The 14,614-nt window shown below is 48.8% G+C and overlaps 1 protein-coding gene across 3 annotated transcripts in view; it reads right to left on the bottom strand.

The window, feature by feature from the left end:
* The window catches only part of CAPN5 (calpain 5), a 107,232-nt gene that overhangs the window by 53,434 nt on the left and 39,184 nt on the right, over nt 1-14,614 (bottom strand). For 2 of the 3 annotated variants that reach the window (XR_008320160.1, XM_053312091.1), the window contains one exon: nt 63-194. The exons of the other annotated variant lie outside the window; for it this stretch is intronic. Coding sequence is in view for 1 of the 2 variants with exons in the window: in XM_053312091.1 (XP_053168066.1) it covers nt 63-194 (132 nt within the window). In the remaining variant the exon portion in view is untranslated. The remainder of the gene's footprint in view (nt 1-62; nt 195-14,614) is intronic. 3 annotated transcript variants of the gene reach the window in all.

The raw sequence follows: 14,614 nt of genomic DNA, 5'->3' as shown, positions 1-14,614 counted from the left end.
AGCACACCCCCCCTTGGTGGGAGCAAAGGGGGCTGAATTTCTCAGGACATCGGCGACTTTACCTTCTGCCACAAGGACTCCCGGGAGGCCAGCGAGGAGCAGGCGGCTACGAACCAGCAGTTCCCCACCTGGCCCTGGTGCAAGTCGTGAGAGCTGATGCCATCCACAAAGAGGTGGGGATCGTCACAGATGTCCTGCATGGGGGGAGAGAGAGGAAAAGTCAGTCGGTTAGAAAGGAATGCAAGCAGAGGAAACTGTTCTTTTATCCTTTTAGGTCAGCCACCCATAATGTTTCCACAAAGCCACTCCCAACTCCCCACACTACAGCAGTGGCACTAATTCTTCTCCATCTAGGGATTGCTGGCGAGAAGCCGACTCATCCTCAGCAATGTGTCCACTGCAGAAGGGGAGGGAGGAGGGTGAAGTTGGTTCCTGATTGGCTGGCTACTTGCTGAAGCTCAGCATACCCCTCCCCTCAGTCTGACTGACAGGCGTCAGTAAGACTCATGAATAACTTAGTGTGGATGCGAGTCAGTGACTGTAGTAGCTTTTTTCCTTCACTGTAACACTCAAATTTGTGTGCATGTGCATGTGCACACACCACACACACACACACACACACACACACACACACACACACACACACACACACACAGACAGTCATCCCTTACCAACCGCGGGTTTCCCAATCGCGGTTTTAAGTATCGGTGACTGGGAAATTGTGGCAGCTCTTGCCAACTGCGACCTGGGTATCCTCAGTTTGGCGAGATTTTGTGGCAGGGGTTTTTTGGTGTGATTTCCAGGGATTCGGGGATGGTTTTGCGGGGTTCAGGGGTGATTTCTGGGGGTCCCCCCTCTTACTAACTACGGCTGATTCTGGGTGGGTTTTTTGTGGGGTTTTTAAAAGTCTTTCTTTCTTTCTTTCTTTCTTTGGTCTTTCCCCATCAGCGATTCCCCTAACCCCTTGTTTGCAATGCATTTCTATTGCTTTCCAACCGCAAATTCGTCAACCACGAGGTTTTCCCAGAACAGAAGCCTCACAGTTGGCAAGGGATGACTGCATTTTCTATGGGGTACCTGAGCTGAAGGTCTGTGACAGAAAGTGTACACTTGTTCAAAAAAGCTGGGAGTTCCTATTGCCCCAGCTACCTGGATAGAAGATATTTGGAAAAATACGAATTTAATTGTGGATTATTATTATTATTATTTTTAGTGACTGAAGAAAAGAAAAAATCCAGGGAGTTGTTTTTTTTAAGCAGAAGAGAGCAGAAACAAAGGGTTCTATCCATTCCTAGTTCTCGACGACCCCCTGCAAGTGGGCCACTGTGGGAAACAGGATGCTGGACTAAATGGGTCTTGCGCCTGATCCAGCAGAGCTGTTCTTATGTCCAGAGCAGCAACTTGCAGAGACCCTTAACAGGCAGCCTCTCCTGACCAGAGCGGTGGATCATGCAGAGATGCGGCAGAGGGTGCTTTGGGCTCACAGTGGCACATGATTTGGCCCAGTGGTCAGATTGTGGAAGACAGGCCAGTGGGACAAAGACAAGCCAGTGGTCAGATTGTGGAACCAGTTGGCACGGCAAGGCCTGGTTCCTCAAGCTGCAAGTTGCTTAGCCTGAGAAACCAAGCCGGGAGCGACAGTTTATATAGACCTTCAGGTCTGACTGAAGAGTTCTGGCCTGAAGAGTTGCAGTACCATCTCTGGCCATTATATGGGGGTGGTGCTGTAGAGCAACAGATTAGGCTGATAACTCTCTCTGACCAGGAGCTGCCTTCATAGTGCAGGGAGTAAAGTGCCTAAACTCTGGGGCCAGAGTCCCTGGTTTGAGACCCCACCACCGTACCCTTCTTCCTGGCACTGTGCCAAGTCTGAGGGCTTGAAATCAGCCACACATATTTCTGCTTCCCAAGCTTCTCCAAGGGTCAGTGCAAGATCCAGAGAAGGGCAGGGATACCAGCCAGAAGTGGCAAACTAGCACATGCATTTGTACAGTCCTAATGGTTCTCCTGGGCACACTGCCTGATAATTTGGGGAACCATAGCCAGGATAGCAGGGCAGGAAAAAAAAAGCTTTCCCTTCCCGCTCCCCTTTCTGTTTACGTCCAATTGACAGAAGCAGCAACACACAGTCCGCAACTGATTGATGGCACTGCCAGAAGAGAAGGGCCACCAGTCACTGGCCTCCTGTAGGAGCAGATCTCTCACAAAGAATCGCTCATCTTCACAACACAAAATCCCTGGACAGCAACAGAAATATTTCAAGGGCCCCAAAGTGTGCTGTGTTGACTACCAAATTTCTCCTATTAAACTCAGTAACACAACCTCTGCACAGAGAAGGGAACATCTACTTAGGAAGATCGCCGATGCGGGAACGATGCGAGAACTTAGGAAGCATGCCGATGCGGGAGTCAAACATGTGACCTCTCCACCTCCACTTTTCAAGAGGCCGAGGAGTTCCCTAGCCCATCTGTCAAACTTAGCAAGGAAAGAAGCATCCTTCACCCGTCATCATGGGACCAGATCCCTGCTCAGAGGTAGCATTTGAGAGAGGCTCCCTCCAAACACTAATCAGAGACCCACACAGGAAAAGCAGCAGCATTTCCAAAGCCTGCAGCCTTTCCTTGCTCATGCAAGCAATGCAGGGCTTCGTTTGCAACCTGGTAACGAGGTTCCTCATCTCACACGGCAACCAAAGGCTCAGCGCCTTCTGAGAAGGAAACTGGTTCTCCATTCCACGCAGGAGGAGTTGAGAGAGTTCTGAAGCACCATTTCTCTGCAGCCAAGGGCTAAATGGCACATGATAACAGGGCATCTGGGGATATGGTGGAAGCTCAGTGGCAGAGCATCTTTCGGCTCTGCATGCAGAAGGACCCAGGTTCAAGTCCTGGCAGCATCTCCAGAGAGGGCTAGGGAAGACTCCTGCCCGCAACCTTGAAGGGTTGCTGCCAGTCAGTGTAGACAAGACTGAGCTAGATGGATCAAGGGTCTGACTCAGTATATGGCAGCTTCTTACGTACCTATCCATGACGGGATCTTCCACAGTTTTTCTTTTAAAGGGAAAAAGCAGCCATGGAGGTGCCAATTAAGGTTTCTTTCTTTCTCTCTTCCCTTTTCCTCCCTACACCAGGAGTCCTTTTTAAAATGTCACCTAAGCTGGCAACTTTCACAAAAGCAGCCCTGATGGGGGTGCTTCCATACAGCCATAAAATGCAGGATCTGTAGAGCTTTTGTTTAAGTTACATAGAAACATAGGAACCTGCCATATACTGAGTGGGACCATTGGTCTATCTAGCTCAGTATTGTCTACACAGACTGGCAGCGACTTCTCCAAGGTTGGAGGCAGGAATCTCTCTCAGCCCTATCTTGGAGATGCTGCCAGGGAGGGAACATGGAACCTTCTGATGCTCTTCCCAGAGCAGCTCCATCCCCTGAGAGGAATATCTTACAGTGTTCATACTTCTAGTCTCCCATTCATATGCAACCAGGGCAGACGCTGCTTAGCTAAGGGGACAAGTCATGCTTGCTACCACAAGACCAGCTCCCCTCTCCATCAGTTCTAAGCGCTAATTTACTCACCAGCTTCCTTCCCAGCACAATCTTACCCTCTATATACACACACTGAGCAGGGACCTTGTGAGATTTCTGTAGCGCCAGCTGCTGGCCAGCTCTTGCATTCAGAGAACTACTTTTGTGGTGACCGGGAAAAGAATGCAAGAGCTAGCCAGCAGGGGGTGCTATGAAAGTAGTGCAAGGTTTGGTGTGTGTACAGAAGGTAAGACTGCACTGTGATCAAGTTTGGAAACCTATAGTAAGATCACCCTCAGAATTTGTGCAAAAGCTCTCCAGATCCCACATTTTGTCATCTGGAAGAACCTTGGATCCATCTAGTCAAGCATCCTGTTTCCAACAGTGACCAGACAGATACATCTAAGATACACACAAGTAGGGCAAGAGAACAAGAGTTGTCCCCTGCTGTTTATCACCAACAACTTGCATTCAGCAGCATACTGCCTTGATACATGGAGGTTCCATTTGGGCATCATAGTTAATAGTCTTTGATAGACCTAGCCTCTATGGAGTTTAGCCCCCTAGAAATTGGGCACTGTCAAAAACAAGGCAGAAGACAGGCAGGCAAAATACAGAGTTAAGAGAGCAGTCAACGAGTTAGAGATGTTCAGCTGGACAGATCAGCTGCTTTCAACACAATTTTTTTTTAATTTTTTTTTTAGGCATCTTGCCTAACACTGCAGTCTGGAAGGCAACTATTGAAGGAAGACTGGCTAATAAAAACTACCAAGATTTATTCATTTAGTATTTCTTTCTTCATTCAATATTACAGAAGCATATGAAAATAGCCTCTAAACAAGCAAAAATGTTAAACATTGATTAAAATGTTGTCACCCGACTAAAGTCAACTACAACTTTACACAATGAACCAAATGTGGTTGGACTTCAGCTCCCATAATCCCCAACCACAACAGCCTTTGGAATGATGAGAGTTGTAGTCCAACAACATCTGGGGACTCAAGGGAGAACTCCTGCGTTAAACGCAGCCAATACACTTGCTTACACTCTCCATCCTCTTATGGCAGGGCTGCACAACTTCAGCCCTCCTGCAAGTGGTGGACTACAACTCCCATCATCCCCAGTCACAATGATCAACAGTCAGAGATTATGGGTATTAGGAACATAGGAACCTGCCATATACCGAGTCAGACCCTTGGTCAATCTAGCTCAGGATTGTCTACACAGACCGGCAGCAGCTTCTCCAAGGTTGCAGGAAGGAGTCACTCACAGCCCTATCTTGGAGACGGGAAGGGAACTTGGAACCCTCTGCATGCAAGCATAAAGATGCTCTTCCCAGAGCAGCCCCATCCCTTGAGGGGAATATCTTACAGTGCTCATGCATGTAGTCTCCCATTCAAATGCACGCCAGGGCAGACCTTGCTTAGCAAAGGGGACAATTCATGCTTGCTACCACAAGAAGACCAACTCTCCTCCCTATTGTAGTCCACCACCACCTGGAGGGCCAAAGTAATGCATCCCTGTCTTGTGGCAACAATCTTGCAAGGGGAGATTGCTGTTATTCCTGATTTACATAGGGGAAACTGAGGCTGGCAGACTAGGATTTATCCAAGGAGACACAAGTGGTCCACGTCAGAAGGCGGGAGTAATTATGTCCCAGGCTACCGACTCTGGCTTGGAAACCATCTTTTCTATCACTCCAATTCCTACATACAACAATCCCCACTATCTGAGCCCCAGGTCGCAGATCGTCAGGGGCCAAAACTACACACCCCTCATGAATATTTCCCCTGAACAGACACACACACCTCAATTCCATTCAATTACATGCCTGCCGATTCATGACCAGCCACCCGCCCACAGGTCACAGAGCAAGCCAGGCACAGCAAGCGTGAGCCATAGATTAAGTCTGGGATGCTCAGCAAACGGGGACTGTTTTTCATTAAGGGAGCTTTACAAAAAGCAGACTCTCTCACCTCCACCACTGAGCTGGATCTCCCCAGAACGACATAAATCAGGCCACCCCAAGGAGAGAGAAAGAGAATGAGAAACATTATAATCACTCAGCAAGCTGAACGTTCCAGCCAAGGAAGCTTCATCGTGTTGGAAATGCAAATTCACTGCACTGAAAATATCGCTTTTAAATATTTTTATGAACCGCCTTGCGGGTCTCTTAAATGGGGCTGGAAAAGATTTCCGTTGGCATTGTTGGGAACAGGTGCAGAAGAGCTGCAAGAAGATGCAGAAGAGGGTGACCAAAGTGACGGGTGGCATGGAGCACTTTCCCTACAAAGAAAAGGCAATGAATATTTGTCTCTTTGAAAAGTCAGCTCAAGCGGGAGATGGCTGAGATTTATTAAAATTATGCACAGTGTGGAGAGATAGAAAAAAAAGTTAGGAACATAGGAAGCTGCCATATACTGAGTCAGACCATTGGTCCAGCTAGCTCAGGATTGTCTACACAGGCTGGCAGCGGCTTCTCCAAACCAAATGCTAGATCCGATGGACCTTGGGTCCAATCCAGCAGGGTTCTTATTTTGGTTTCTCAAGCGGCATATAGCAGGAGTTCTAAAAATTGGTTCCCCCGATATTGTTGGACTAAAACTCCCATCATTCCCAACCACTGGCCACTGTGGTTGGGGATGATGGAAGTTGCAGTCCAGGACTGCTCAGCTTCGGCCCTCCTGCAGATGTTGGCCTACAATTCCCATAACCCCTGGGCTATTGGCCACTATGGCTGGGAATTATGGGAGTTCCAAAGCAGTTGCAGGGCATCAGCTGAGCAGGCCTGTTGCAGTCTAAGGACATCTGAGAGGACCCAAGGCTGAGAAAACCTGCTATACAGAATTAGCACACCAGGTGGTAGCCAGGAAAATGCCTTGGCGAATCAAAGGTAGGGATGGGCACAAACCTGTTTGGAGGCCCTTTTAGTTCAACAACCAAACCTTCAAATGGTTTTAAGGTGGGGGCGACACCTTTAAGAGCAGGGGAGGGGGCTCTTACCCCTCCCTCTGCATTTCCCCTGCCAGCGCTACACTTAAAAAGGGCCTGGCGGGCGGCAGCATACCTCCCTGCCGCCCCGTTTCTTGCCGGACCAGAAGTGGCAGAAAGTACATTGCACACGTCAGGCATGCGCGAGACATGCGCATGCTTGCACCAACGTGTGCATGTGCGCAGAGTATTTCCTGTCACTTCCAGTCCAATGAGGGAACAGGGCGGCAGGGAGGTGCACGGCCGCACCGCCGGACTATTTTCAAGTGCAGCGCCAGCGGGGGAAATGCGGCAGGAGGGGTAAGAGCACTTCCCCCCGCCGTTAAAGGTGTCCTCCACAGACACACCTTTGAACTGGCGAGCTGGTCTTGTGGTAACAAGCGTGACTTGTCCCCTTAGCTAAGCAGGGTCTGCCCTGGTTGCATATGAATGGGAGACTTGATGTGTGAGCACTGGAAGAGATTCCCCTCAGGGGATGGAGCCGCTCTGGGAAGAGCAGAAGGTTCCAAGTCCCCTCCCTGGCAGCATCTCCAAGATAGGGCTGAGAGAGATTCCTGCCTGCAACCTTGGAGAAGCCGCTGCTAGTCTGTAGACAATACTGAGTTCGATGGACCAATGGTCTGACTCAGTATATGGCAGCTTCCTATGTTCCTAAGGAGGAACTCCTTGGCAAGGAGTTTGCCAAGGAACTCCTTGGCAAAGAGGCACCTTTTAACGTGGTGATTCTCTTTATTTAGCAGGGGGAGAGTAACTGGCCCGCTCCACCCCCAGCACAGCATCCCTCCAGTGACTGTTGCTGGTGTCTACTTTATGTTTCTTTTTTAGATTGTGAACCCTTTGGGGACAGGGAGCCATCTTATTTATTTATTATTTCTCTATGAAAAGTGCCCTGAGCCATTTTTGGTAGGGCGGTATAGAAACCAAATAAATAAATAAAGCACCTGGGGTCCTGAAGGGCCTTTGAACATCTGGCTCCTGGAAAGATAAGCGTACTACATGGGAAGGTCACATGGTAAAGGGGCTCAGAGCCCCTCCTTGCGACTAGCAGAAGTTATGCTGACTAAGGAAAAATCCGCAGATTTGCTCAGCCTGCAGAATCCAACATCCTGGGGCAAAGAAAAGGTGAAGTTAAGCACAGAACGGACCAAGCCCTGAAAACAAAGATGCAGAATATCCCCCTCGTGAACCTCAAACGCATTTGGCAAAGGGGATTTTCCACAGCTGATGAAGGCTGGCGTTCATGGGCCACAGCTCAGCACAGTGGTGGAAAAGTTATGCTTGCATCTTCCAAAGCATCCCTTAAAATAATCAATATAGGAAGACATCAGAGGGGGGTATAAGTGTATCCACGTAAACACAGAAGACAGCAAGCAGAGGGATGGGCAGAGGTGGGGGTGGGCGAGAAAGGAGCCAATCTGATTGAAGAGCCCATGTTCCAGGTCCTCCCACACAGTGTCAGGGGATGTGCACTGAGAAGGCCATTAATCATCTGAGCCTGCAGAGTGGAAGTCTCTTCCAGAGCCGGAGCGAGGCCAAATGAGAACCGCTTCCAAGGTCAGCAAAAAGTATATTAAGAGCCTTGCTGGACCAGCCCAGCATCCTGCCTCCAACAGTGCCTGGCCCAATAGCTCTGGAAGATCACAGACAGAGCAATAGCCCTCCCTGATTTGAAAGGTGGAGTTGTGTAGAGGTTAAGACAGGGGCTGCCAACAGGGGATACTTGAGAATACTCAAAGTACTTAAAGGGGTCCTATGAGCTCTCCGGTGACCCCACACTGCAGCCCAGCAATTTGTTCCCCACCTAAGAACTGTTGGCGTGAAGCTGATGCACATCCTCAGTGATGTGCAGAATGGGCGGGAGGGATGAAGACCCTCCTGCTCTACTGCTGATTGGCTGGCTACAAAATTAGCATGATTGTGTGAACCCATGCCAAGGCAGGAATCTCCGATTCCTCTCGGGCCCTAAACCACCTTGGCATAGATTCACACAATCACACTAATGTTGGTAACCCACATTAAACCTGGGTTTAAACAACCACGTGAACCAGGCCAATGTGTGATAACAGTTTGCAACACTACTATGTTCCTTTAACACAGAAGGACAACCCATATAGGAAAATCAGCCTTGGAAGTCAACAGTGGCATACCAACAGACCTGCTGGGCAGCCCTCTGGACATTCCAGCTTGCTTTGACCTGTCCCCTTAGCTAAGCAAGGTCTGCCCTGGTTGCATATGAATGGGAGACTTGATGTGTGAGCACTGTAAGATATTCCCTCAGGGGATGGAGCCACTCTGGAAAGAGCAGAAGGTTCCAAGTTCCCTCCCTGGCAGCATCTCCAAGACAGGGCTGAGAGAGATTCCTGCCTGCAGTCTTGGAGAAGCTGCTGCCAGTCTGGGTAGACAATACTGAGCTAGATAGACCAAGGGTCCAACTCAGTATATGGCAGCTTCCTATGTGGCGGGGGTGGTGGTGGTGGTGGTGAATGGGCAAGTTGTGATATAAAGCCTTGCAATAAAATTATCAACAAAAAATCAACAGATGCTACTAGCCACTGCTTTTGTGTGTTTTGCCAGTGTGGAAGCAGCCACCTATTGGCACAGTGGGGAAATGACTTGACTAGCAAGCCAGAGGTTGCCAGTTCGAATCCCCGCTGGTATGTTCCCCAGACTATGGGAAACACCTATATCGGGCAGCAGCGATATAGGAAAGATGGTGAAAGGTATCATCTCACACTGAGAGGGAGGAGGCGGCAATGGTCAACCCCTCCTGTATTCTACCAAAGACAACCACAGGGCTCTGTGGGCGCCAGGAGTCGACACCGACTCGACAGCACACTTTACCTTTAGTCTGGTTATACACACATTCCTGCCTTCATTCCGTGTAGCACAGCCAGCCTTATGAAAAAAGGCCCACCACTTCCTTGAGCTTGCCAAAATCCTGTTTTGTGGAGATGTTTTTCAGTCACCCACAGCCAGCCAGGTGAGCAGTGGCTTACACACCAAGTTTGAAGAGGCTCAGAGTAAGCCCACATACCTGGAGAAGCTGCTGCCCGTCTGTGTGAAGACAATACTGAGCTAGACGGACCAAGGGTCTGCCTCTGTAGAAGGCAGCTAGCTTCCTTATGTTCCATCCAAGGAAGGGTGTTTGTAAGGAGGAAATCTACAGGCTTTGTATACAAGGGCCACCCCCACAATCTGCTGGGATCACTGCAAGCTATTTGCAGTCTCTTCTTGCCAATCTTCTATCTCTGCTAGTTCAGCCTTCCTCCACACAAAAGATACGCGGGGTGTTCCCTTGGACATCCTGCTCAGCAGCATGTCCATGGAATACATATGGGGGGAAAAGAAAACCACAGGGCTCTGTGAGCACCAGGAGTCGAAATCGACTTGATGGCACACTTTACCTTTAGCACTAAGCTCACTGGCCACATTTCTGATATTCGTAGCATCACCGAGGTGGAGGGGACACCTAGTTCAGCTCTCTGCTTGCGGCAGGAGTGTTCTAGGATGAGGCCATTGCACATAGAAGTCCCTAGATCCAAAGGGGGTGTATGGCTATCAAAGATCTCTGGGTGAGAGTGTGAAGACAGGGTGGCGGGGCGGGGGGACATTTACAGGTGAAACTCGGAAAATTAGAATATCGTGCAAAAGTCCATTAATTTCAGTAATGCAAATTAAAAGGTGAAACTGATATATGAGACAGACGCATTACATGCAAAGCGAGATAAGTCAAGCCTTAATTTGTTATAATTGTGGTGATCATGGCGTACAGCTCATGAAAACCCCAAATCCACAATCTCAGAAAATTAGAATATTACATGGAACCAAGAAGACAAGGACTGAAGAATAGAACAATATCAGACCTCTGAAAAGTATACAGTGTACTGTGCTTGATTGGCCAGCACACTCGCCTGATCTGACCCCATCGAGAATCTATGGGGCATTGCCAAGAGAAGGATGAGAGACATGAGACCAAACAATGCAGAATTGCTGAAGGCCGCTAATGAAGCATCCTGGTCTTCCATAATACCTCATCAGTGCCACAGGCTGATAGCATCCATGCCACGCCGCATTGAGGCAGTAATTGCTGCAAAAGGGGCCCAAACCAAGTACTGAATACATATGCATGCTTATACTTTTCAGAGGTCTGATATTGTTCTATTCTTCGATCTTTGCCAGCCCCTTCACTCCCGATCTCCTCACAATCTGCTGTAGCAAGCAGGACTCATTTTGCTCCCATTCCTAGGGCGAGTGGACAGGGTAGAGACGGTGGGTGATTGGGCAGGTGGAGGCAAAGATTAAAATACGGAAGCAACATCCCCTCCACAACTTTGGGATTTTAACATCCTGGCCTTCAGATGTAAAGTCTGGCAACACAGACTGGACAGGACAGCCCTCCAGGATACACCATGAAACCGGCCCTCCTCTGCACTGGCCCAAATTGCAGATGTACACCTAAGGCACATCCAGCACCTTGAAACACGAGGTAGCAGCTCCTTCACCCCTGAGGCCTAGACCTTCCTTTCGTGTTTTGGGTTGTCTTCACAGCCTTCCCGCTTGCCTGCCTTGCTTCCTCCTGCCCCTGGGCCTAGATGGAGTTTCTCCCAGACTTGACCTTTCACATCCCTCTCAGAAGCTGCAATGTTTGTGAAAATGCCGAGTGCCAACCCCTCCACCCTGAGCAGCTTTGAAATGCTGGTGAAGACTTCACGGCATCAACCAACAGCACACGGACACTGGCCCACATGCTGTGAGAAGCTTCTCGATCTGGAGACAGGGCAAGCTACTGGACCTCCTCAAACACAGATGTGCTCATGAGCATGGCTGGAGCCCCAGCTACAGGTGGAGAACACAAGGGAGGTTTTTTGTGTGCCCCCTTTCCAAGTAAGGAATTCCCACACGTTGCCAATTCCCAGGTCACCTACAGGGTGCCCAGACAGAAAAAGAGGGCAGGGCTCTTGTGCCTTTAACAGATGCACAGAAGAGGGAATTGCTGAAGGTTCAGCTTGACAGGGGAACATTTAGTGATAGAGACAAAAGGAAGGACCTTTCCACACAGCACATCACTAATCTGTGGAACTCTCTGCCCCGTGATGTGGTGATAGCCACTAGCTTGGATGGCTTTAAAGGGGGCTTAGAAAAATTCACAGAGGACAGGTCTATCAACGGCTACTAGTTCTGCTATGAGCCAGAGCAGAGCCATTTTGTGAAATCTCCTATTTGTAATTCCTTGCAGAGTGGAAAACTACTAACTCAGTCTTGAGAAAAGTCAGGAGGGTACTTGCAAAATGTGTTAATTTGTAACTGGGAGGTAAGGGAAGACAAAGACAAGATCGCATATGCAAAGTGTGAAGTAAGACTGTGTACGCGCGGTTTTGCAGGCAGAAGGAGGGAAGGGGCATCATGACAATGCAAGATTTAGGGTATAAAACTTGTGTGTAAAAAGGGGGCATCACTCTCGGTTGAGGTGCGATCCCAAAAGCCTTATTTCTGCAGAAATAAAACTTTGAAGGCTTTCCTCAGGTTGCGTGTTATTGGCATCTGCACCACCCAGACAAGAACCAGCCTTGTTCAAGACATATCATGGTGGCTATAGGCTCCCTCCAGCCTCAGAGGCATGATGCCCCTCAATACCAGTTGCAGGGGAGCAACAGCAGGAGAGAGGGCATGCCCTCAACTCTGCTTGTGGGTTTCTCAGAGGCAACAGGTGGGCTGCTGTGGGAAACAGGATGCTGGACTAGACAGGCCTTGGGACTGATTCATTAGGGCTGTTCTTATATAAAAGCTGCACCTACCAAATTTCTCTTCTGTTTTTCTGTTAAAAAGTACAGGAGCCCAATCCTTTTTCCATCCAGCCACTCTACCGTCCAAGCAGATTATGTAAGTACTGCAAAATCTACCCGCCCACGCCAGACTTCATTGTACCATGGAGGTTCTCAGCCTTGGGTCACCAGATGTGGTTGGACTACATCTGGGAAGAGAGCTGGTCTTGTGGTAGCAAGCATGACTTGTCCCCTTAAGCTAAGCAGGGTCCACCCTGGTTGCATACGAAAGGGAGACTAGAAGTGTGAGCGCTGTAAGATATTCCCCTCAGGGGATGGATCCGCTCTGGGAAGAGAATCTAGGCTCCAAGTTCCCTCCCTGGTAGCATCTCCAAGATAGGACTGAGAGAGACTCCTGCCTGCAACCTTGGAGAAGCCGCCGCCAGCCTGTGTAGACAATGCTGAGCTAGATGGACCAATGGCCTGACTCAATATATGGCAGCTTCCTATGTTCCTATGTAACTCCCATCATTCCCAGCCACAATGGTGGAAGGCAGTGTGCAGGGGCGTAGCAAGGTTGGAGTGGGCCCGGAGACAAGATTTTAAAGTGCCCCTCCTCACTGAAGCTCAGCTCATGAAGTAAAGAAATCTTAAATGAGGCTGAATTGTGGTAACAAAAAGCATAGAACATCATCCTAAATTATTTGTAAAACGGTTTTGTAAAGTGTGGACGATGCAAGTCATTTAATGCTACTAGAGAAAGACCTGCTGTTCTGGTAGCTCCAGGTCTTAACACTCACATCAATTTTGGAGGACGAATACAACTGAAGGGAGCCCAGGTGGGTGAGTCAGTCATGTGATTTGCCTCTCCCCCCCCCAAGACCGTGGGCCCCCAGACAACTGTCTCCCCTTGCCCTATTATAGTTACGCCCCTGGCAGTGTGGATTATAGTCCAGTTACAACTGCAGATTCACAGCTATACAGGGTTAAATCAACAGAGGAAGGGAAAATGTAATGATATTTTATTCTGTCGTATTAGGTTCATTCTTTTCTGCTTTAATATATTGCCCAAGTCTTCAAGACGGGATAGACTAGACAGTAAAAAAAAGTGTGTGTGTGCGCACGCGTGTGTGTGTGTGTGCACAGTATGTTTTTTTAATTCTACCCCACCATCCAATAAATATTTCCCTTTCCAGTTTTTAATTCTGTTCCTCTACCCACTACCAAGTCACATACTTTGTGGGGGCAAATACAGGTGCCAGTTTTGCATCTAGCGTCTGATCCTCTTATTAGTTTCCATCCATGCATGAAACCACTCAAATTAACAGCCTGCACAGCACTCCGCTCGCTGAGCCGTGCAGCTTGCTGATAACACCGTTTTGCTTTGATGCCCGTAGAGCTAACCTTGGCTTCCCTCTTGCAGGCAGAGCAGGGCAAACCACACAGCAAGAGGAGGTTCAGTAGTACACACACTGATTAGCTGCAGCATCTCTGCAGCCGTCTGGTCCCACCGGTGACCTTAATGCTCAGGACACAGAGCTGGGGGATGGAGACACTGTTGGCCTGGATGCTTTTTACACAGCTGGCTTTACTGAGGGTTCAAAATTGCCCACTCACCCCCCCCCCAAAACCCAACCCAAAAAGTGGATTTTTTTAATCCCAATACAAATCAGGCTACACTCTAATGCACAATTTAAACCCCCCGAATTGTGTGTGAAGTGCTTCTCGATAAGCTTTCAGGGACCTCGGGGTAAATCTGGCCAATATGTGAATGCACCCCCTCCATTCCAGAGGAGATTCGAACTAAAAGCCCTGTGTGAAAAATGCCCTGGAGACTTTACAGACAGGGCTGTTACCCCAAATCTCCTTCGGGAAAGAGTGTGTGAGTTCACACACCAAACGTACCCCAAAGTCCCTTCGAGATCCTTGGACCTACTCCACACACAAACTGGGCTTTGTCTTCTGAAATCTAGCTTATCTCAGTTTATTTCCGGGTTTTTAAAATGCTGGTTTTAAACTACTTTTTCTGAAAATGCAGGAATAGAGAGAAGCACTGACGTAGAATCATTAGCATGATAAGAGGGATACTCTCTTTAGAAATGCAGATGTAGCTCTTTAGAAACCACCCCCCCAAAAAAAATTGGCTAGAAGGAAAACATGGAGGCATGCCATGTGAACTTGTATCAGAACAAAACCCAAGAGCAGAGGGGAGGAGCTGCTTCCCTCAATGCCTCGAGTGTATTTAGAAGTGGCTTCGCTCAACATTTACCCCACAGCATGAAGCCATGTGCAAACAACTCCCTGGTGGTAGATTAGATCAAGAGCAGCTTTTGGAT

The sequence above is a fragment of the Hemicordylus capensis genome, chromosome 3 (genome assembly GCF_027244095.1).
Source record: "Hemicordylus capensis ecotype Gifberg chromosome 3, rHemCap1.1.pri, whole genome shotgun sequence".
In the NCBI taxonomy this organism is placed as follows: Eukaryota; Metazoa; Chordata; class Lepidosauria; order Squamata; family Cordylidae; genus Hemicordylus; species Hemicordylus capensis.
This window is presented reverse-complemented; position numbering and strand designations above follow the sequence as displayed.